Source organism: Maniola hyperantus, chromosome 27, assembly GCF_902806685.2.
Source record: "Maniola hyperantus chromosome 27, iAphHyp1.2, whole genome shotgun sequence".
NCBI lineage: Eukaryota > Metazoa > Arthropoda > Insecta > Lepidoptera > Nymphalidae > Maniola > Maniola hyperantus.
The window spans coordinates 6,518,388-6,540,593 of NC_048562.1; the positions used below are offsets into that span (position 1 = coordinate 6,518,388).

At 37.1% G+C, this 22,206-nt stretch overlaps 4 protein-coding genes across 5 annotated transcripts in view; 3 read left to right on the top strand and 1 right to left on the bottom strand.

Moving 5' to 3' along the window:
• Positions 1 to 22,206, top strand: part of LOC117994782 (aldo-keto reductase AKR2E4-like) — a 231,412-nt gene that overhangs the window by 198,222 nt on the left and 10,984 nt on the right. The gene's annotated exons all lie outside the window — the stretch shown is intronic.
• LOC138404291 (zinc finger protein OZF-like) lies at positions 535 to 4,013 on the top strand. The gene is made up of 3 exons (XM_069507985.1): positions 535 to 905; positions 2,065 to 2,119; positions 3,124 to 4,013. The coding sequence occupies exons 1-3, from the start codon at positions 654 to 656 to the stop codon at positions 3,909 to 3,911; spliced, it is 1,095 nt and encodes a 364-aa protein (XP_069364086.1). The 5' UTR covers positions 535 to 653; the 3' UTR covers positions 3,912 to 4,013.
• On the top strand, positions 6,091 to 11,115 carry LOC117994610 (zinc finger protein 32-like). Of its 2 annotated transcripts, XM_069507976.1 has the most exons (6): positions 6,091 to 6,204; positions 6,386 to 6,651; positions 7,430 to 7,546; positions 7,844 to 7,960; positions 8,148 to 8,202; positions 9,124 to 11,115. In XM_069507976.1, the coding sequence occupies exons 2-6, from the start codon at positions 6,388 to 6,390 to the stop codon at positions 9,831 to 9,833; spliced, it is 1,263 nt and encodes a 420-aa protein (XP_069364077.1). In that variant the 5' UTR covers positions 6,091 to 6,204; positions 6,386 to 6,387; the 3' UTR covers positions 9,834 to 11,115. The 2 variants fall into 2 exon arrangements, with proteins under 2 accessions (XP_069364077.1, XP_034838435.2); XM_034982544.2 differs by lacking the exon at positions 7,844 to 7,960 and having other exon boundaries at positions 6,099 to 6,651.
• LOC117994611 (zinc finger protein 25-like) lies at positions 14,746 to 21,593 on the bottom strand. The gene is made up of 3 exons (XM_069508064.1): positions 21,508 to 21,593; positions 17,596 to 17,779; positions 14,746 to 17,093 (listed from the first exon to the last, which is right to left on the bottom strand). The coding sequence occupies exons 1-3, from the start codon at positions 21,591 to 21,593 to the stop codon at positions 15,465 to 15,467; spliced, it is 1,899 nt and encodes a 632-aa protein (XP_069364165.1). The 3' UTR covers positions 14,746 to 15,464.

A 22,206-nucleotide genomic window follows, 5' to 3' on the forward strand; every position in this document is an offset into this window, starting at 1 on the left:
AAATCACTCGTTTTAACGGTGAAGGAAAACATCACGAGAAAACCTGCATGCCTGAGAGTTCTCCATAATTTTCTCAAATGTGTGTGAAGATTGGCACTTGGCCAGCGTGGTGAACTATTGCCAGAACCATTCTCATCAGGTGCCACCATTCATCGCGGCGCGGCGCGGAATTTTTCCATTTTTAAATACCTGGAAAAAATCGATGTACATACATAAAAAAACAGGGCGACTTGAGAACCACCTCCTTTTTGGAAGTCGGTTAAAAATACCTGTCGCCATCTATTTCAAAATAGGAAAAGCGGTAATCGTGACATCTTTCGGAAAACAGACGCATCACGTTGGTTCTTCAGTTTAGTTGCCGATAGATGGCGCTAAATCCATACCTATATAATACGTGGAGTAGGTAGAAGTAAAGTAAAATTTGCTTTGTTGTACACCAAAACCACAGAGTAGGTACATATAACCAAAACCAAAACAATAAAAATATAACAACACTTTGATTAGTGATTAACACAGAGTACTTTTATGGTGATTAACCTCACTTGTATTCTGCATTTCTCAAACATAATTATTATTCTTAATCAGTTCCGCACATCCGCATTTGTCGCCATCGCGTAGCGATTGTGCTTATTGATTATAATTTTTTCTAAGCAATGAGTGAATCAGAGGAGTCTAAGCTGGTTGTGGACGGAACGCTAATTAAACAGGAACCTTTAGACGGTGACTCCACGGAGACCTGCCACAATGTCTACGACTCGCTCATTGATGTGTTTAAGCAAGAGAATTGCAGTAATAGTCTAGAAAAGGAACATTTGAATGACTGTCATATTGATCCTCCTAAGTCAACAATAACCAAATTCAGTTTTCATGATGTGTCCCCAGCAGATATGAAGATACATATTAAAGTGAGTTGTCTCTCTCTTATACTTATTTTTATTTATTTCAGTTTATACAATGAACAGTTAACATATTATGCATGCTGAATTCTGAAAATCCAATTAAATTCTTATTTAGTTATTTCTAACATGTTTCTAACATTATACACAAAGACTAATTACCTATGAGTGAATGTTGTCACTTCAAGGTAGTGGTGTGGCGGGTGACAGCTAACATTGTGTTCACTTTATCTTTATCTTACAAATCCAACATCTGACTATCAACAAAAAAAATAAAAACCGACTTCGTTACACAAACACTAAAAATTGAAAAATAATTTAATTTATTACCGAATATATTATGGATACAAAAGTTAATATTATAGTTCCATAATAATACTTTTTGGTGCCGGTGCCAATTAGCTTTAGCTGCGCGAATCGTCTAGACTTCATATTTTTATGAGACTCCACAATGGCACCTCATTGGCACCGACCCCAAAAAATATTATTATGGAACTATATTAACTCTTGTATACATAATATATTCGGTAATAAATTAAATTATTTTTCAATTTTTAGTGTTTGTGTAACGAAGTCGGTTTTTATTTTTTTTTGTAAAAAAATTTATTTCACAATTTTTAGTGGCCCCATGGAATTATGCTATGACTGGTTAAAAGTCTACTGTTTACTGAGCTATTACACTGATCGCGAGCAATTTACTCTTATCCGTTGAGGAGTTCCAGTATCTATCTTCGAAGATGTTCATCAGATCTTCACCAAATTGAAATGGGACCAACTTTGAAGTATACCCTTTCAAACAAAAAAAGAATTTTCAAAATCGGTCTAGGCGTTTTCGAGTAATCGGGGAACATACATAAAAAAAAAAAAAAAAAAAAAAAAAAATCCGACGAATTGAGAACCTCCTCCTTTTTTTGAAGTCGGTTAAAAAGAGTAATTTATTACCTATCTATACTATTATATAAAGAGGTAATGTCGTTAAGTTTGTTTGTAAGGGGTAATCTTTGGAACTACTGAACCGATTTTAAAAATTCTTTCACCAGTAGAAAGCTACATTATTCCGAAGTGACATAGGCTATACGGGATCCTTAAAAACCTAAATAAACGCGGGCAAAGCCGCGGGGATCATCTAGTTTTGAATAAATCATTTGACTTTTGACTTTGGTTTCAGGCAGAGCCTTCTCAAGCTGAAGTGAGTTTGTCCACAGACTGTGCTCTCACACTGGGTGAGTGAGAAGGATATTATCAACGGATTCCGGTCCTTAGACTAAAGACAGGATTTTCACTATTCTTATAGTAGTCATAATATCTTTATCTCATCTGTGTAATAAACAAAAAAAAAATTAAAATGTGTTTATGGACAAATATTAGTATTTTCAATGTTCAAAGTAAGATAACTATACCAAGTAAGGTATCATATGAAAGGGCTTTACCTGTACATTCTAAAATAGGTTTTTATGCATGGCATAATAGTTTTTGACTCATCGTGCAAAACGTTGAAAAAAATATCTGAGTAGGGAACCCTCGGTGCACATTGCACAAGTCTGACTGAGGGACTGAGTTGAGCTGTGTGTTGATAGATCAGTCAGTCAGTCAGCTTTTCCTTTTATATATATACACAGATTAATTGAGATAAAAGTCAAAGTCAAATGATTTCTTCAAAATAGGTAATAAATTACTCTTTTTGATGGTCGGATGTTGGATTTGTAAGATATAGTGGTGATAATTATTACGCAAACTTAAAACTAAAGCTACGAGGGTTCCAAAGAGAATTATTGCAGCAAATTGCCGCGATTCTGCAGTGCTTCACTGATGTTTGCTGAGGCTCATACGGATGACTTCTATGGGAGTATGAGGAAAAGAGCGGCATCAGTGATGCGTAGAACGCGCGAAGCCTCCAAAGGCATTCTGAAAACCCTCTCGTAAAATTTTGATAATCCATTAATGAGGCACTGGGTGGGTGCACATATGCATTACTGATACTCCGTAAAACGAAGATTTTATATTGAATAATTATATACGAATGAAAACTTATTATTATAAATATGAATGTAATGTCTGTTAATAAAGATTATTATTATTATAAATTTCATTTTTACCATGAGGATAAAAAGCAATAATACAATAATCTATTATATTACTAAATGAAATTAAATAAATAGCTTGCAGAATTGACACCATAGATATTAAAGTGTGCTAACCAGTTACATAATTTTTTTAAACATTTCAGCCGCACTTTTGGCAAAGGATCCCAAACCCATGAACTACTCAAAGGTGGAGGAAGCCTCTTCAGTAAAACAAATCTGCTTCACCCCAAGAACACAACAAATACTAAACAAAGTGACAGTCACTGATAACCGTGACATGAACAGAGGAGACAGTGCACAGGGCGGTAGTGTAGCGAGGCGCGGGGACACACTCTTCTCTTGTGACCAGTGCTCCTACAAGACTGACAACAAATGTGACTTACTGGAACATATGAAGACTCACACTAGAGTGAAACCTTATTTTTGTAAGGATTGTGATTACAAGTGTTCTACTGCATGTGATTTAGCGAGGCACACAAGAACTCACACTGGTGACAAACCCTTTTCCTGTACTTGGTGTGACTATAAATATTCAAGAGCAAGTTCTCTAAAAAGGCACATGAGGACTCACACTGGAGAGAAACCTTACTCCTGCAAACACTGTGATTATAAATGTTCGACAGCAAGTTATCTAAAGTCACACATGAGGACTCACACTGGTGAAAAACCCTTTTCATGTGACCACTGTGACTATAAATGTTCACAAAGAAATCATCTTAAAACACACCTGAGGACTCATACTGGTATAAAACCTTACGCGTGCACGATTTGTGACCATAAATTTTCAACAGCAGGTCATCTAAAATCCCACATGAATACTCACACTGGTTACAAACCGTACTCTTGTAAGCAGTGTGACTTCAAATGTGCGAGAGCGTATACTCTAAAGGTCCACAATATGAGGACTCACACTGGTAAGAAACCGTTTTAGTGTAACTATTGGTACTGATTCTGAGCACAACCTAATTTTAGAGTATTCGCATCCTCTTCTTACTAATGTAATATAAAAAGGACAGACGCAGTGTGACAGTTTTGATTTGATTGAATTTGACAGTTTTGAATTTAGGTTAGGTTTAGACTTTATTTTCTCAAAAAAGAACAAAAGTTCACTTACATGAGAACAATTTAAAATATAAATATAGAAGAAAACATCATCTAAGCCTTAGATGATGTTTTCTTCTAAGGTATGGTGAATTTTTAGATGGTAAAACCCCTTGATTTTAGCGCACAGTCGCGAGCCTACCGTTTAAATTTACTAAAATTTAGAGTCTTCAAATGTAAAGTCCGTGTTCTGTCCCGTTTTAGCATTGTTAAAAAGAAAAGGATGCAGATACTCTAAATTTAGTTTAGAGAAAGGCAACGGAATCGGTGCCAAATGTGACTATAAATGTTCACAAGTATAATAATAATAAAGTATTTTATTTATGTCTTTATTTTACATACTTCTTGTGGTTACTTATTTACATTTTACAATTTTTTTTATAAAGCAACTGTCGGTTATAAATTGATATTGGAGGTACTTACTAAGTAAAGACTTTTTGAACCCGAGGACCCAACTCGTACGGGATTTTTGAAAACCTAAATCCACGCGGGTGAAGCCGCGGGGATCAGCTAGTATTAAGTATAAATAATTTTAGTTATCTCAGCTATTCTACATTGTATAGCTGTTTACTCTAAATGTTATTTAAGAAATGTGCGTAGTAGGTATGTGGTTTGCAACTAATAAAGAAATTGAATGAAGTCTGTTAAAAAGTGAGGAAAAAGTTTTTTGTTTTATTTATAGTACTTGGTATCTACCAATAGATAGCCTTGTCGCACTGTAGAATATTCAGATTTCAGAATATTCAAACAAGAACAAAGGGGACACTTGACGGCAACGTTCGTTCCGATTTTCGCCACGCGTCAAGATAGCCTTGTCGCACTATTGTAATCACGAATCAAGGCTCAAAAGGGCTAGAACACAGAGCCGTAATACCAGTTAAAAAAGTATAATCATCTATGTGGGACCACAGACCAATAACATCGTGGGACTGTGAATGTGAATCGTAGATATAGTAATAAAGGTAGATTGAAGTACAGTGTAACCGCGTATAAGATAGCGATAGCACGACGTAACGATGAATAACACGACAATAAAATTATTACCATTGTTTAGTAGTCAATATTTGTATTAACCGATCAACAATATTTGTATTAAACGTTTTTTATGTGAAAACAAGTAAATAACTAATGAGAAATACAATTACGTCACGAATTCTCATGGTTTGTTTTGCAACTAAAGTTGCATTCTTGAAAAAAAAACCGATTACACGATAAGGGACAAAAATAGGTTAGCTGCGTCTCTGTTTATCACATTAGTAATTTTATCTATGCTCTCTTTTTAGTGTGAATAAGAAAGCAAACGTTCCTGTATCTACCTTTTATTGCTCTATCTACGATGTGAATCAAAACTCAATTTTTTTTTATTTTTTTTACCTTTAATTGTGAAAATTATTTGTATTTAAATTATTTAAATAAACTATTAATAAAATTAAATCTAAAAAAAAACAACATTAAATTAAAACTAAAATAAATTAAATTAAATCTAAAACCTCATCGAGACCACCGCAGCGAGGCATTGTACCCAAGATGCTGGCAGCATTACCCCTTTGGATGGCCAAACTAATTCTTTGACCAAGGTAGCTGCCAGCTCTCGGGTCCCCGGTTGACTCGATAACTCTTTTCGCAATTTCTTCAAAAAGAGCTCGAGCCCCCGGGCCCCACGGCCCCAAGGTCTCCACACCAAAAGGCACGAATACGAAGCTCCCATCGAGGTTTTCATATTTGCGCCTCTTGGCCTGTTCGGCGCTGATGACCGCTGCACCCACCATAGAGGAGGTCGAAACTCAAATAGGATTACCATTAGAGAGTTGATAGTACCCATAGATTATCTACTATGATAGTACCTATGTTCCTTGGTGATTACCAGTCAGTGATTACCACAGAATACATTTACTCCAAGGTGATTACTCTTTGATAGTGGGCACTTGTCACCACACTTGTTATCCTATATGTTATTGGTCTGTGCTTGTTACTTGTATTTACCCTATATTCAATGTACTCTGTGCTTGTATTGTATGCTTATTGCTTGTATTGTAGTATTTCTCAAAAAGAATTATTTTAACATGGCACTGAAAAAAGCCATATATTAAGAAAAGAAGAAGAAGATTTTTTAATTTTTTAAGGTACCTTAGTTCCACACATCCGCACACAGAATACATTTACTCCAAGGAGTATGCCAACGTAGTGGTTATATTCTTTTTGAGCCTATGCATTTGCATCCGCATCTGTTGGTATCGCGTATCGATTGTGCTATTTGGTTATAATTCACAAGTAGTAATGAGTTAATAGTTAAAACTTTCCAAGCAATGAGTGAATCAGAGGAGTCTAAGCTGGTTGTGGACGGTGGAACGCTGATTAAACAGGAACCTTTAGACGGTGACTCCACGGAGACCGGCCACAATGTCTACGAAGTGCTCATTGATGTGTTTAAGCAAGAGAATTGCAGCAATAGTCCAGAAAGGGAAGATCAGAGTGACTGTCATGTCATGTCTGTTGATCCTCCTAAGGCAACAATTACAAAATTCAGGTTTCAAGCTGTGCCCCCAGCAGATGTGAAGATACATATTAAAGTGAGTTGTCTCTTTCTTATACTTATTTTTAGGATTCCGTACCTCAAAAGGAAAAATGGAACCCTTATAGGATCACTTTGTTTTCTGTCTGTCAAAAAGCGTACAGGGTACTTCCCATTGACTTAGAATCATGAAAAGCAGGTAGGTAGGTCTTATAGCAGACATAAGGCGAAAAATCTGAAAACCGTGAATTTGTGGAACATCACACAAAAAATTAAATTGTGGTCAAGAACTAGTTAGTATTTTCAATTATTTTCGAAGTAAGATAACTATATCAAGTGGGGTATCATATGAAAGGGCTGTGCACAGAGCACATGTGCATTCTAAAACAGATTTTTATTTATTTTTATGCACAATGGTTTTTGATTTATCGTGCAAAATGTCGAAAAATACGACTGTAGTATGAAACCCTCGGTGCGCGAGCCTGACTCGCACTTGGCCGGTTGTTTTATTATTTATTTCAGTTTCAGTGTACAATGTACAGATAACATGTGCATGCTAAATTCTTAAATCCATTAAAACACTTTCTGACCAACAGAGTTGTTCACATATGGAATAAATTGCCTAAGGATGTGGTTATGTTCTGTTAACCAGTTCAAGAATAGATTAGACAAACATTTGGAAAACTCTAAGCACTTATTAAAAATAATAATAATAATCTTATGACATTCTAATTTCTAATATTATACACAAAGACTATGAGTGAATGGTGTCACTTCAATGTAATGGTGTGGCGTGTGGGGGGTAACAGCTAACCGTGTGTTCCTTTTGGTTTCAGCCGTTTTGTTCTCAAGTTGAAGTAAGTGTGTCCTCAGATGTTGATCCTCCTAAGTCAACAGTAACCAAATTCAGTTGTCAAGATGTGTCCCCAGCAGATATGAAGACACATATTAAAGTGAGTTGTCTCTCTCTCTTATACTTATTTTTATTTATTTCAGTTTATATAATTATCACTAACAATCACTAATAAATCTAATGACATTCTAATACTCTTTGATTCTATCACTAATAAATCTAATGACATTCTAATAACTCTTTGATTCTAATTTCTAATATTATACACATAGACTAATGAGTATGAGAGAATGTTGTCACTTCAAGCACAGAAGATATAATAGTACTAACGTACTTCAAGGTAGTGGTGTGGGTGGTAAACTGGTAACAGCTAACATTGTGTTCATTTTGGTTTCAGCCGGAGCCTTCTCAAGTTGAAGTGAGTTTGCCCGCAGATGTTGATCCTCCTAAGGCAACAATAAAAAAATTCAGTTTTCTAAATGTGTCCCCAGCAGATATGAAGACACATCTTAAAGTGAGTTGTCTCTCTCTTATAATAATAATAATAATTAAGCTTTTTATTTCCATCGTTACATGTTACAAAACTTCATGTGGTTACTTAATTATATTTTACAAAATTCATATTATACACATATACTAATGACTGAGTGAATGTTGTCACTTCAAGGTAACAGCTAATATTGTGTTCACTTTGGTTTCAGGCGGAGCCTTCTCAAGCTGAAGTGAGCTTGTCCACAGACTGTGCTCTCACACTGGGTGAGTGATATTATCAACTAACAAAATAGAATTAAGAGTAGTAGGGTATTTGTGCATTCGGTTCGTTTTCGTGATTCGTGAAAATACAATTCAAAGTAGCTGTCATATAAAACATAATATGTACATGTGTGCACTCATTTAATTGTATTTTGACAGATCCAAAACACCCTAAGTGCTAGTCTTCAGCATGTTTTTACCTTATAGGACCCCTTATAGGATCACTTCGTTGTCTGCCTGCCTATTGTGTCTGTCAAGAAAACCTATACTTCTACTTCGGTTCGGGTACTTCCCGTTGACCTACAATGATGAAATTTGTTTGGTAGGTACTAGGTAGGTCTTATAGCACAAGTAAAGGAATAAAACCGAAACCGTGAATTTGTGGGTACATCACAAAAATAATTAAAATGTGTTCATGAACAACCCAAATGGGTCAACAGGAAAACGGGGCCGGAGGTTTGACTCAACTGGATTCTTTTGAATTGTTTTCCCGTTGAATAGCATTGTGACTCAATGGGATTTTTTTCCCGTTGAGTCACACCTAAATATTGTGTGTGTAACAAGTGTTGACTGAATGTGCACTTTGCCAGAATGCCCAGTAGGGAACCCTGGGTGCGTGAGTCTGACTCGCACTTGGCCAGTTTATTGTAGTAGAACAAATTTTTGAAGTTGATAATTATATTTGTTTTGTGTCTTTTTGACATAATGATAAAATAAATGGATGTACATTATTCATACTAATATTATAAATGCGAAAATGTGTCTGTCTGTCCGTCTGTCTGTCTATTTTGATGAAATTTAGTTCAGAGATAGCAATAAGATATTGTTTTATTACAAAATCAAATTAAATAAACAGCTTGCAAAATTGATGGAACACCATAGATATTAAAGTGTGTTAGACCATAATTTTTTTATACATTTCAGCTGCACTTTTGGCAAAGGAACCCAAACCCATGAACTACTCAAAGATGGAGGAAGCCTCTTCAGTAAAACAAATCTGCACCCCAAGAGCACAACAAATACTAAACAAAGTGACAGTCACTGATAACCGTGACATGAACAAAGAAGACAGTGCACAGGGCGGTAGTGTAGCGAGGCGCGGGGACACTCATACTGAGGACACACGCCTCTCTTGCGACCAGTGCTCCTACAAGACTGTCAACAAGAGAGCCTTAGTGACACATATGAAGACTCACACTGGCGCCAAAGTATTTTCCTGCAGTTATTGTGACTATAAATACTCGTGGGCAAGTTCTCTAAAGAGGCACATGACAACTCACACTGGAGAGAAACCTTACTCCTGCAAACACTGTGGCTATAAATGTTTGACAGCAAGTTATCTAAAGACCCACATGAGGAGTCACACTGGTGAAAAACCCTTTTCATGTGACCACTGTGACTATAAATGTTCACAAAAATATAATCTAAAAACACACCTGAGGACTCATACTGGTATAAAACCTTACGCGTGCACGATTTGTGAAAATAAATTTTCGACAGCAGGTCATCTAAAATCCCACATGAATACTCACACTGGTTACAAACCGTACTCTTGTAAGCAGTGTGACTTCAAATGTGCGAGAGCGTATACTCTAAAGGTCCACAATATGAGAGCTCATACTGTTAAGAAATAATTGTGACTAAATGTGTAATTGTGACTAATTGTGATAAATGTTCATAAATAGGTCATCTTTTGATATAAATTCATTTAAGTTTAGTAGTATATAGTAGAGTAATGTTAAATATAAATAGTTTCAGTTATCTCAGCTGTGGAATTAGGTTAGCCGGTAACTAAACTAAACTACCATGGTAGTTTAGTTTAGGTAGAAGTGAGCGCGAATAAATTTTAAGATCTTCCCTGGAACGGAAGGCACATTGTTTCCTTTACGGCAACCGAAAAACCAAAATCTAGATTTTCGTAATTTGATAAAACGAGCATAAACTTTTCTTTCAGCCCCCGGCCCTCGAGAGTCGTGGGGCCCCTTGGTCCGTGGGCCAGAGGCATTTTAGTATTAGGGTTGTGGGCATGCCCATCGTGCCCACAACGGTGGATCTGTGCATGCGCGCATTCGAATTAAAGTCAGACATTTATTTTTTAGATTAATTTAATTGTATAAATGTTACATTACATAATATATTCTGTTACATAATATTTTTTAGATTAATTTTATTGTAATTCCATGCAATTCAGCTGGGAAGATCGCCGCCTCTATACACGTACAATCGTACACCATCTATCAGAGCTACGTAATGACGCGGGCGCTGGTTTTCTCGGTTGAAATGCGTGGAAAGCCGTACGTTTAAGGCTTAGTATTTGTGATCTCTTTTTCTTCAAGTTTTTTTTGTTGTTTTTTTCTGTACGTTTTTAAGAGTTCCGTACCTCAAAAAGAAAAACGGAACCCTTATAGGATCACTTTGTTCCTCCGAACCTAAAAATTTGAAGATCTGCCTATCGGGTCTTCGGTGTTAGTTCAAATAACTAACAGTCTGTCTGTCAAGAAACCTACAGGGTACTTCCCGTTGACCTAGAATCATGAAATTTGGCAGGTAGGTAGATCTTATAGCTGACATTTGGGGAAAAATCTGAAAACCGTGAATTTAGGGTTAGATCACACAAAAAAAATTAAATTGTGGTTATGAACTAATAATTAGTATTTTCAACTTTCGAAGTGAGATAACTATATCAAGTAGGGTATCATATGAAAGGTCTTCACCTGTACATTCCAAAACAGATTTTTATTTATTTTTATGCATCATAGTTTTTGAATTATCGTGCAAAATGTCGAAAAAATACGGCTGTAATACGGAACACTCATTGCGCGAGCCTGACTCGCACTTGGCCGGTTTTCTTGTTGTTGTGTTTTGTAGCGTGAACTGTGCGCTATGGGCCCAAATAAATGAGTATTTATTTATTTATTTGTGTGTTTTTTTGGTTTCGTACCTCAAAAGGAAAAACTGAAACCTTATAGGATCACTTTGTTGTCTGTCTCTCTGTCTGTCTGTCGGTCTGTCAAGAAACCTACAGGGTACTTCCCGTTGACCTACAATCATGAAATTTGGCAGGTAGGTGGTGGCAGTAGCTGGTATTAGGGGAAAAATCTGAAAACCGTGAATTTGTGATTACATCACACAAAAATTAAATTGTGGTCATAAACTAATAATTAGTATTTTCTTTTCAATTTTCGAAGTAAGATAACTATATCAAGTGGGGTATCATATGAAAGGTCTTCACCTGTGAATTCTAAAACAGATTTTTATTTATTTTTATGCATCATAGTTTTTGAGTTATACTGCAAAATGTCGAAAAAATACGACTGGAGTACGGAAAACCTCGTTGCGCGAGCCTGACTCGCACTTGGCCGGTTTTTTAATTACTAGCTGATGCCCGCGACTTCGTCCGCGTGGAATTAGGTTTTTAAAAATCCCGTGGCAGCTCTTTGATTTTCCGGGATAAAAAGTAGCCTATGTCACTCTCCAGGTCTTTATCTATACCCATGCAAAAAATCACGTCAATCCGTTTTGTCCACACGCTAGGTTTACGGACGACATCAACTGAGTCGCAAGAGCCGTTGGATATATTCGACTTAGGTCCAGTTGTGGAGGTTTGTATATCGAATGACGGCGATGAAGATGATTCACTAAGTGGAAGAGTTGTTGACTTGTTTAGATCAGTTAGATTAGATATATAAACACGACATCCGCACCGTTGCGACGTGATTGAAGGATAAACCAACAAACAAACACACTTTCGCATTTATAATAAGGGTACTGATTTAAACACTAGGCTATATACACATCGTATATACTAACAGAACGGGATAGATGTTAGAAACAGTCCTGCTCGTTACAAGACTGCGACCTGTCCTGCCTGAAGCCCTGCTCAGACATCGCGCGACGGCAGCAGCGCTGGAGTACCCCAGTTGACCTACAGTGTAACGATCGCAAACCACCTCGGATTGATCGAAGACACACAAATCGTTAGTTTCCCACCTAACTTTCGGCTTCAGCCAAACTGGACTGAAGCCGAAGGTTTCTGGCAAGCGCCGAAATCGAGCGAATGTTTACGAATGCGCGAGAGCACAATGGAATAGGCGACGGGCGGGGCAATCTGAACTGAATTTCTTTAGACGAATGCATTGGTTATTCCCGTTGAGTCACACCCCCGTGAGTAACAGTGTGACTCAACGGGAATTTTTTTCCGTTGAGTCACACCTACATATTGCATGTGTAACAAGTGTTGACTGAATGTGCACTTTTCCGGGATGCTGAATTTGATAATGGCATTTATTTTCAAACCCAAGATGGCGGACATGCACATTTTACTAAAAATAGAAATGGGTGCCGTTGTCAGGGTTTGGATGCTGAATTTGATAATGACATATTTTATTCTTGAGCTGATAATTGGTGGCGACAGCCGATTAATCGACCACCATCACCTCGTGTCACCAAGTAGACCGATAAATCACCCATTGCGCTGCTTTAACTCAATTTTATACAGCGCCGTGTGTTAATTGCTATAGTGCGCGCAAAACAAGTAGTTCGATCTGAACACGAGTCACATAACTGTTTGTACAAACAGCGACAAGCTAACCTTGCACCCGCCAGTATAAGCAACTATGGGTGCAAGCCTAGCTTTGTCGCTGACTACAACAGTGAGTCAGCCGGGCTATTCAATCTTGATAAATACATAAAATATAATTTATTATTTTAACAGAAAGACATTACTTTTTCCAACGATAACAACAACTCATAAGTGACAGACTTACAAATATAGAACGCTATTTTATTCTTTCTTTACTTTAGATGTAATGAGTTTACATACAAGTATATCACGTTCTAATAGCATAGCATATTTTAATCAACTTCAAAAAAGGAGTAGTTTCTCAATTGAAATGTATGTTTTTTTGTATGTGTGTTACGCGATTTCTCCGCCAAATATAAACTGATTTTGATGATTCTTTTTTCGTTTGGTAGGACATACTTGAGAGGTCTATTTTACTTCGGTGAAGATCTATCTTCGGAGATGGAGAACAGAACTCCTCAGTGGATAAGAGTAAATTGTTCGCGATCAGTGTAATAGCTTAACAGTAGGTTTTTAACCAGGCATATTATATTTTAGTACAATGGGGCCACTAAAAATTGTGAAATAAAAAAATTTCAAAAAAATAAAAACTGACTTCAAAAACCACAAACACTAAACAGTATAAAATAATTTAATTTATTAGGTACCCAATATATTAAATATACAAGAGTTATTGTAGTTTTATAGTAATATTTTTGGAGTCGGTGCCAATTACCGACCAGAAATAAAATCAGCCGCACGAAGCGTCTATGATTTTTCCGATTTCTGTGGTAATGCCTACCCTAGTAATATAGTAGATAATCTATGTGCCTACCGTCGCCTTCCTAATCTGTGGCTCCAGCTCCTCTCCTCTATTAATCTGTGCTCACCACAGAGTACATTGGTATATTGGCAAAAAATTTATGAAAAGCTGAAAATATATACATATATTTTTCTTCTAGAATAATTAGTGATTGCATAATCCTACAGTAGGATTCCTACTATTGTGAATTTGTTTAAATTTTAAATGACGATTGGACGGTTCCTTCGCAGGAACTTGGTCAGCATAACTTTCCCAACACTGACCTTAACATTTATTTGGCTTGATTGGAACCACACCAGGAAGTGGAAGGCGCAGCAGAAGAATTAAAATGGCTTTATTTGGCATCACTTCCCGTTACGTGTGGTTTGCAGTACCTCTTACTGGGTTCTTCTTTGGTAAATTTCTCGATGACCAGGAAACACTCAGGATGACCAGCTTCAGAGATAAGTCAGCCCTTTATTCCGGAAGAGTGAAGGAAGGCGACCAACCGTCATGGCCCTAAGTTAATACTATGTAGATAAAACTTAATTTATTTTCAATAAATGTTTTTAGTTACAGAAAAATAATATTGTAAGTATGTGTTTTATATGTAGAAGTGAAACCTTCAGAAAACTATACCTAGACTAGTATATTATTGTGATCTGTGAGTATACTGCGAGATACATGAGACGAATGCAGAGTATGATGATAAAATAGTAGGGTTTATTTAATATTAGATGATGCCAGCGACTTTGTCTGCGTGGATTTAGGATTTTAAAAATCCTGTGGGAACTCTTTAATTTTCCGGGATAAAAAGTAGCCTATATCACTCTCCAGGTCTTTATCTATACCCATGCAAAAAATCACAACAATCCTTTGCACCGTGATTGAAGGACAAACCAACAAACTTTCGCATTTATAAGGGTACTGATTAGATGATGCCAGGAACTTCGTCTGAGTGGATTTAGGTTTTTAAAAATCCTGTGGGAACTCTTTAATTTTCCAGGATAAAAAGTAGCCTATGTTCTTCGTTGGGATGTAAGCTTATTCTGTTCCAAGTTTCATCAGAATCTGCTATCCCATGCACCTACCGGCGTCTGCCACCAGTGGCATGGGTGCAAGTGGAATTCGTATTAACCTGGACACAGGGTAGGAATTAGAAAATGAAACCATTCAATCCTTTATTAATTATTTATTGATAAATGTTCTTAATTACTTTCACTCCAACTAATTCACACTAATAAAATGATTATACATAATAATATTATAATAATACTACATATAGATTTATTATGTTCTTTTCATGAATATTTCAATCTTTTTGCTATTCTACTCTCTTTACATGTGTCCGTTCTCATGTCTGTCACTAGGTCACTTTTCCTCATAGATGTATACTCACAAAAATTGCAACAAAATGGCTTCTTCCCAGTGTGAGTTTTTAAATAAATAATAAATAAAAATATGTTTTTATTTCGACCAACAAGGATCATATTGGTGTTAGTTATTACACGAAACTTAAACCTATTTGTTAGTAAGATATAACTATTTAAATTAGTACAGGATCGATTTGCCAGCACATGAATCATACAACAGTGACAGTTTAAGTGTGTCACTAAGTCACTTTTCTATACAGAGGTAAACTCATAAGAATTGCAACAAAGCTTAACCCCAGTGTGAGTTCTCATATGTGTCACTAGGTCAGTTTTCCTCATAGATGTATACTCGCAAGAATTGCAACAAAATGGCTTTTCCTCAGTGAGTTCTCATGTGTGTCACTAGGTCACTTTTCTTCATAGATGTATACTCGCAAAAATTGCAACAAAATGGCTTTTCCTTAGTGAGTTCTCATGTGTCACTAGGTCACTTTTTTCATAGATGTATACTCGCAAGAATGGCTTTTCCTCAGTGAGTTCTTATGTGTTTCACTAGATCACATTTCCTTAAAGAGGTAAACTCACAAGAATCGCAACAAAGCTTTTTTTCAGTGTGAGTTCTCATGTGTTTCACTAGGTCACTTTTCCTCATAGATGTATACACACAAGAATTGCAACAAAATGGCTTTTTCTCTTTGTGAGTGCTCATGTGTCTCACTAGGTCACTTTTCCTCATAGATGTATACTCGCAAGAATTGCAACAAAATGTCTTCTTCCCAGTGTGAGTTCTTATGTGTCTCACTAGATCACATTTCGTTAAAGAGGTAAACTCACAAGCATCACAACAAAGCTTTTTCCCAGTGTGAGTTCTCATGTGTATTGTGAGGCTTCTAATTCTTGCACACTTGTACTCGCACAACTCGCAAGCGTAAGGCTTTTCCCCCGTGTGGATTCTCATATGGATGACAAGTTCACTGTTATACATACATTTAAAACTGCATAACTTACATACGCGAGGTTTTATACTCGTGTGAGTTACCATGTGTGTTGTAAGAGTACCCCTTTCTGCACACTTGTAGTCGCACAGCTCACAAGAAAAGGGCTTTTCACCCGTGTGTGTTCTCATGTGCCTCTTTAGATGACTGTTGCGTACAGCTTTGTATTCACAAAACTCGCAAGAGTACGGCCGGTCCCCTGTGTGACTCATCATGTGCCTCTTCAAATGACCTTTTTGTGCATATCTACACTCGCATAGTCCACATTGATATGGCTTTTCCCCAGTGTGGGACCTCATGTGTCTATCTAAAAAGCTTTGAAGTTCACATGTATACTCACATAACTTACACGAGAGCTTAGTACTTCGCGAGACAGTACCCGAGTGGACTTTCAAGTGTTTCACCAACTGCTCTCTTCTTTTACATCGATACTCACAAAGTGAACAAGAAATAGGTTTTTCATCGGTGTGTCTTTTCATGTGTATCACCAAGTAACTTTTCCGTGCACACGTGTGTGTGCAAAACTTGCAACGAAAAGGTTTGTAGCCGGTGTGAGTTGTCATGTGCATCTTCATACGTTGCTTGATTTCAGTTTTGTACGGACAAAACTTGCAAGTGAAGAGTGTCACTTCGGTGTGAGTACTGTTGTGTTTCACTAAGTGTCTTTCACGAGTGAAGAAATTTTCCTCAACAAGTGAACTTTTTTCTGGTAACCAACTTATGTTGCTGTCATTATTTGGACATGCAGTTCTTCTTCTTTTTTTTTCTATGGCTCTTTGTACTGCAGCTTTAGGACATGCAGTTGCAGTTTTACTTAGCAAAGGGTCTGGTACATTCTCTTCATTGGTGCATGGCGTCGTGTTTCCCTTCACAGTGACATTGTTTTGACTTGTTCCTTCACAACTAAAGTATTTAGAAGTAATATTCGGAATGTTATAAGAATCTGTTGGTTCTTGTGTTTTCAACAGTGATTCTTTTTGTTTTGTCACACTTTTGTTAACTCTTTTCATATTATAATTTAATTCCACTATTCTATTGCAGTTCATCTCATGTGACAGGTCGTCAACTCCAGCACTGTTAATATCAAATGCTTGCTTACTGTTGTGGACTGTATTGTCTTCTTTAGCGTTCATTTTGTTCTCTTTGTTGCAATTTTCAAACTGCTGCAACAAATAACAATTATTATTATCATCGTATATTATTTGCTCTCACGCCCGTGTACAAAATAGAGATACCTACATAGAAAAGCCAAAAGAAATATAATAATAATAAATCATCATCATCATAATCAAGCCATCTCCTCTCAGACTGAGAAGGGTTTTGGCCATAGTCTACCACACTGGCCATGTGCGGATTGGTAGACTTCACACACCTTTGAGAACATTATGTAGAACTCTCAGGCATGCAAAATAAATAATATAAATAAAAACATTACATACATACATTATTATTTCTATTTTTAATAGACTAAGCAGCTTTCGGCGATGCGTCTCGTAATGCTCTAACAGAAGTGCTTCGAGTTTTCCAAATGTTTGTCTATTTAATCTATCCACCTATCAGACTCAAGTTTGACACTTGACAGTTATATAGAGCTTTCTTGGGAACACTGGTTATGGGTTAAACTAATAATAAAGAAAACATTGAAGTAGGTAACTACCTACCTACTTCAAAATTCGTCTTCTTTCTTTCTGCCGTCTCGTCGGCAGACATGTACTCTGTGGGCAGACCCTCCACTGAAGTGGACACGGACAGCCAACGAGTCGCAAGACTCAAGGAGCGAGCCGCTGGATGCCTCTGTGATGGCGTCGCGAGACAGCGGTGTGCTGGATTGTGGAAGTCCTGCTGAGTTCTCAAAGTTTTCAAAGAGAATATAATTATTAAAACCACTAGTCGAATTTTTAATTAAACATTTTTGACGTGGAAACGTCAAAAAATAATACAAAACCATAGATAATACACACTATAGTGTGTATTATCTATGGTTTTGTAGAGTTCTAGACCAGTATTACATATTCTGTGCCAGTATTATCTATGGTTTCCAGTGCTACCAGATTTTATAAAAATAAATAGTGCGGGGGCAAGCTACGGGTAACTTTAGAAATGTGTCTAACATTCTGAGTCGATGGTTCAATGGAATTAAATATTAATGGTATAAAAATACTCAATCACCTGCTGTAAATTGTTTAATAACATCTAAGGCCACCTAACTAATTACTCAATAAAATATATAGGTATTTATACGTAAATCATATCCTAAAACTACCACTTTTCTAACAACTTCAGCTAGCTCCTAAAACAAATACGTCAGGCAACAAGACTCGCTTTTATTGTGGAATGTGGAGGAGATCGTTTACATAATCGACGAAACAGTCCTGCCTTCAAAACATATAATTTTAGTGAATTAAATTGAAATAATAAAGGAAATGCCGTAAAACATAGCTCTAGGTTCTTTAATTCACTAAAATTATACCTACGTACGAGTTTTTACAATAATAATGAATGACATTGTTAACAATATTGATTGACACAGATTATTGCTCGTTCTTCAAAGTTGACAGGCAGCGATGACAAACAGACAAATGTAATTGTATGATACACGATGAAACGTAGGTAGTGATTATTATACTCTTTGCGAATGATCTTGGTATCATAATAATATTTATTTTATTTTATTTCATTTTGTTTATTTGAAAGTAATCAACAGCGTAAATACATAATTATTATTTAAATTTAAATCTAGGTATAACAGAAGGCCAAAAGAGATTACTTAAAATTATAATTAAACTATTTTAACAGAATAGAGTTAGAATAAATGTAGGTATATACAATAATAAAATAAAATTACAACAGTGTGTGTATGATTGTATGTGTGTGTGTATGCGTGTGTGAGTGTGTGCTTATGAGTATGTGTGAGCGTGTGTGCATGTGTGTGTGTGTGTAAATGGGAGTGTATGATTGCATGCATATTTAGATGTTAGCTACTTTTTTTTTTGTTTTACGATGATAGTTTCTTAATTCCTTTTTAAATTTATTGTTTGATAGGTAAAATAAGTCAAACTCAGCGAACTGATTGTTATAAGTACGTACCAAGCGTGGAATTATAGAATTTCGCGCATAATTTGAGTTAGATTTGGGAACATTTAGAAGGCGCGTGTGACGCGTTCTTGAAGGTTGAGCATTAAATGAAAAGGCTGAGAGTAAGCTAGGACAATCGATTGAGCCGGTTAAAATTGCTTGCAGTAACAACCTATCACATTGTTCCCTTCTATGTTCCAGTGAGCCGATACCGTAGTGAGTACACGCTTCCTCATAACTATTAAATTTTTTAAAGTCTTTAAAAGCTAAGTATTTAAGAAACTGCCTCTGTATGGTTTCAAGCCTATGGGCATATATTATGTATTGAGGCGACCAGATATTACACGCATATTCTAGAATACTCCGGACATACGCGAAGTAAAGTGTTTTTATGCATTCCACATTACTAAAAGTACGGGTTACCCGTTTGATGAAACCCAATTGTTTGTAAGCTCTATTTACTACCTTATCAATATGGACATCCATTGAAAGTTTAGTATCAAGTTGGATACCCAGATCTCTAACGGTAGTCACTCTGGGTAAGTTTGTGCCATTGATTATGTAGTCAAATTCAATTATATTTATTTTACGAGTCAAAGTTATATGGTGGCACTTTTTAACATTAACTGAGATCCTGTTCCTTGCGTAGTATTCTGTCAAGGCATTGAGGTCTTTTTGTAATTTATAACAATCTTCAATGGAACGTATTTTGGCGAAAACTTTTTTGTCATCCGCAAACATTAAGTATTGCGCATGGTGGAAGCAGCTTCCAATGTCAAATATATAGGCGTTATATAATATTATCACTGTGATTGAATATTAGCAAATTGTATGGGTTTCAATGAAGATATTATTTATATATTAAACATGTTTGATTTAAAGTTACGAGTTATGACGAATAGTTGTAATAGGTTAACAAAGGTTAAAGGTACCTCGTAGTTTTGGTAACTAAGTTTAATTTTGAGCCGAAATTTCAGAGTTTATTTCAGTTTCGATAATGTCTAGGCACAAACAGTTGCACTATCGATAGTCGCCTATAACTGTCGATAGTGTAAAGCTATCGATGTATAGCCACGTGTCAATCACTATCCCTATTATAAATGCGAAAGTGTGTTTGTTTGTTGGTTTGTCCCTCAAACACGTCGCAACAGAGCAACTAATGGACGTGATTTTTTGCATGGGTATAGTCAAAGACCTGGAGAGTGACATAGGCTCCTTTTTATCCCGGAAAATCAAAGAGTTCCCACGGGTTTAAAAACCTAAATCCACGCAGACGAAGTCGCGGGCATCAGCTAGTACTATCGATAGTACGTCCTGTGCCAGTCCGTGCAGTGCGGGAGAGGGATAGAATAGTTCTACCCCTTTCCCGCACTGCACGCTTTTTCGGCAAATCCTGAAAAGCTGCAATGCATATTGGCGGTTCCCCTGGTGCTGCAAATGTTCAGACGCGGAGGTGACCACTTAACATCAGGTGACTCGCTTGCTATTTGTTTGCTCTGTATAAAATAATAAAGGATAAAGTGCTGATAAGTTAATATAAAAGTGAAATACTGGTTCTGGTACACTTTAGGTATTTTGTTATCCAAAGAAAAAGATGAAAGAATGAATCCTAAGGTGCAAACACATTGCACTGTGTTGTGATAGTGTGTAGATAGGTACATAACACTAAAGGCACGATTTTTATTTATTTTTATGCATGTTTTTGAATTATCGTGCAAAATATCGGAAAATACGACTGTAGTACGGAACCCTCGATGCGCGAGCCTGACTCGCACTTGGCCGGTTTTTTCTTTATACACATGTTTAGAGGTTTAGACTTTAGAGTAAATAGACGATTTCATACGTTAGTACTTAAGTGATAGTACAGTGCATTCAATATTAACTGGCGTATTTCCACTTGAGACCGTTATTAGCGATTACACTAAGTCGTGGCGGGTAAATTCAAAGTATCAACACTGGTTGGTTTGCAACAAAATATTGAACCGGGTCCTTTAAAAATGAATTGAATCTATGAGTGTTTGGTTTATTACCCCTATTGTTTAGGTGGCATGTCGAATGTAATCCTATTGTTATTGCTAATGACGGTCTCAAGTGGAAACACGCAAGTTAATATTGAATGTACTGTACCTACTGATGATGATTGCTAAGATACCGCAAAAAAGCGGAAATAAATAAATAAAAACCTTGTATTGTTAAAAGTTTGCAGTTTGTTGCAAACTAGATGATGCCCGCGACTTCATCCGCGTGGATTTAAGTTTTTTGAAATCCCGTGGGAACTCTTAGCCTATGTCCTTCCCCGGGATATAACTATATAAGCTAACTCTGTGAGTACCAAATCGGTTGAACGGTTGGGCCGTGTAAAGCTAGCAGACAAACAGACCGACAGACAGACACACTTTCGCATTTATAACATTAGTATGGATATGGATAAAACATCTGACTGACGCTAGAGGTCAACGAACGTTGCGTAGATATAGTACGTGGGGGTGCCAGCCAGGTGACCTGCCAATGTGCCTGGGTGCTGCTGGTCCCTTTTGGATGCGTCCGAGGGGAAGAGCAGGATTCGGGCCGGAGCACCCCGGTAACATGGCTAATAATCTCTCTTAGGCGATATTGTTGGCTATGGCTAAATGACCTGGCAGGGGGGAGATTTCTCCGCGTGTCCCTCTGACTAGCAGAGGCCAGAGGGCACAGTGGACGAGGCGGGTGACGTCGGGGTCTGCAGTTGTCGCCCGTTGGGTCCCCGGGTCGGGAGGCGCACTTCGTTGTTGCGCCTCAGACGTGCGGTGATTGCTTCGGCGTTCCCGTGACCCAGTCGCCAGGCGACGCGCTGGGCTTTAGCTGCCTCTCGGCCGGCGAGTCCCACTGTGGGACTTACCTTCCTTCCAGTTGGTTGGTTGATTTAAGTTTTATTGTATTAAGTAAGTATATAGGTATGAGGGGAAAATTTATAAAAGTCTTTAGACCTATGGGTAAGATAAGGAATGAATATATAAGGGGAGGTCTGAAAGTAGCGCCAGTGGTAGAAAAGATGAGGGGTAATAGGCTGGCATGGTGTGGGCATATGATGCGGAGGGAAGAAAGCCATGTCACTAGAATAATGTTAAGTATATGCATGTGGAAGGAAAAAGGAGGAGACGACGACCAAAGAAAAGGTGTGGATGGATTGCGTGAAAAAGGGGTGCACAATGCATTGACGGA

Bases quoted from the DNA above. Each gene is read 5' to 3' on its own strand.
- LOC117994610 (XM_069507976.1), top strand. From the start codon at position 6,388: ATGAGTGAATCAGAGGAGTCTAAGCTGGTTGTGGACGGTGGAACGCTG. The intron at 6,652-7,429 runs GTGAGTTGTCTC...TTTTGGTTTCAG, and splicing joins ATGTGAAGATACATATTAAA to CCGTTTTGTTCTCAAGTTGA. The intron at 8,203-9,123 runs GTGAGTGATATT...TATACATTTCAG, and splicing joins AGACTGTGCTCTCACACTGG to CTGCACTTTTGGCAAAGGAA.
- LOC138404291 (XM_069507985.1), top strand. From the start codon at position 654: ATGAGTGAATCAGAGGAGTCTAAGCTGGTTGTGGACGGAACGCTAATT. The intron at 906-2,064 runs GTGAGTTGTCTC...CTTTGGTTTCAG, and splicing joins ATATGAAGATACATATTAAA to GCAGAGCCTTCTCAAGCTGA. The intron at 2,120-3,123 runs GTGAGTGAGAAG...TAAACATTTCAG, and splicing joins AGACTGTGCTCTCACACTGG to CCGCACTTTTGGCAAAGGAT.
- LOC117994611 (XM_069508064.1), bottom strand. From the start codon at position 21,593: ATGTTACCGGGGTGCTCCGGCCCGAATCCTGCTCTTCCCCTCGGACGC. The intron at 17,780-21,507 runs GTCACCTGGCTG...GAAAACTTTGAG, and splicing joins GCACCCAGGCACATTGGCAG to AACTCAGCAGGACTTCCACA. The intron at 17,094-17,595 runs GTAGGTAGGTAG...TATTTGTTGCAG, and splicing joins GAAAGAAGACGAATTTTGAA to CAGTTTGAAAATTGCAACAA.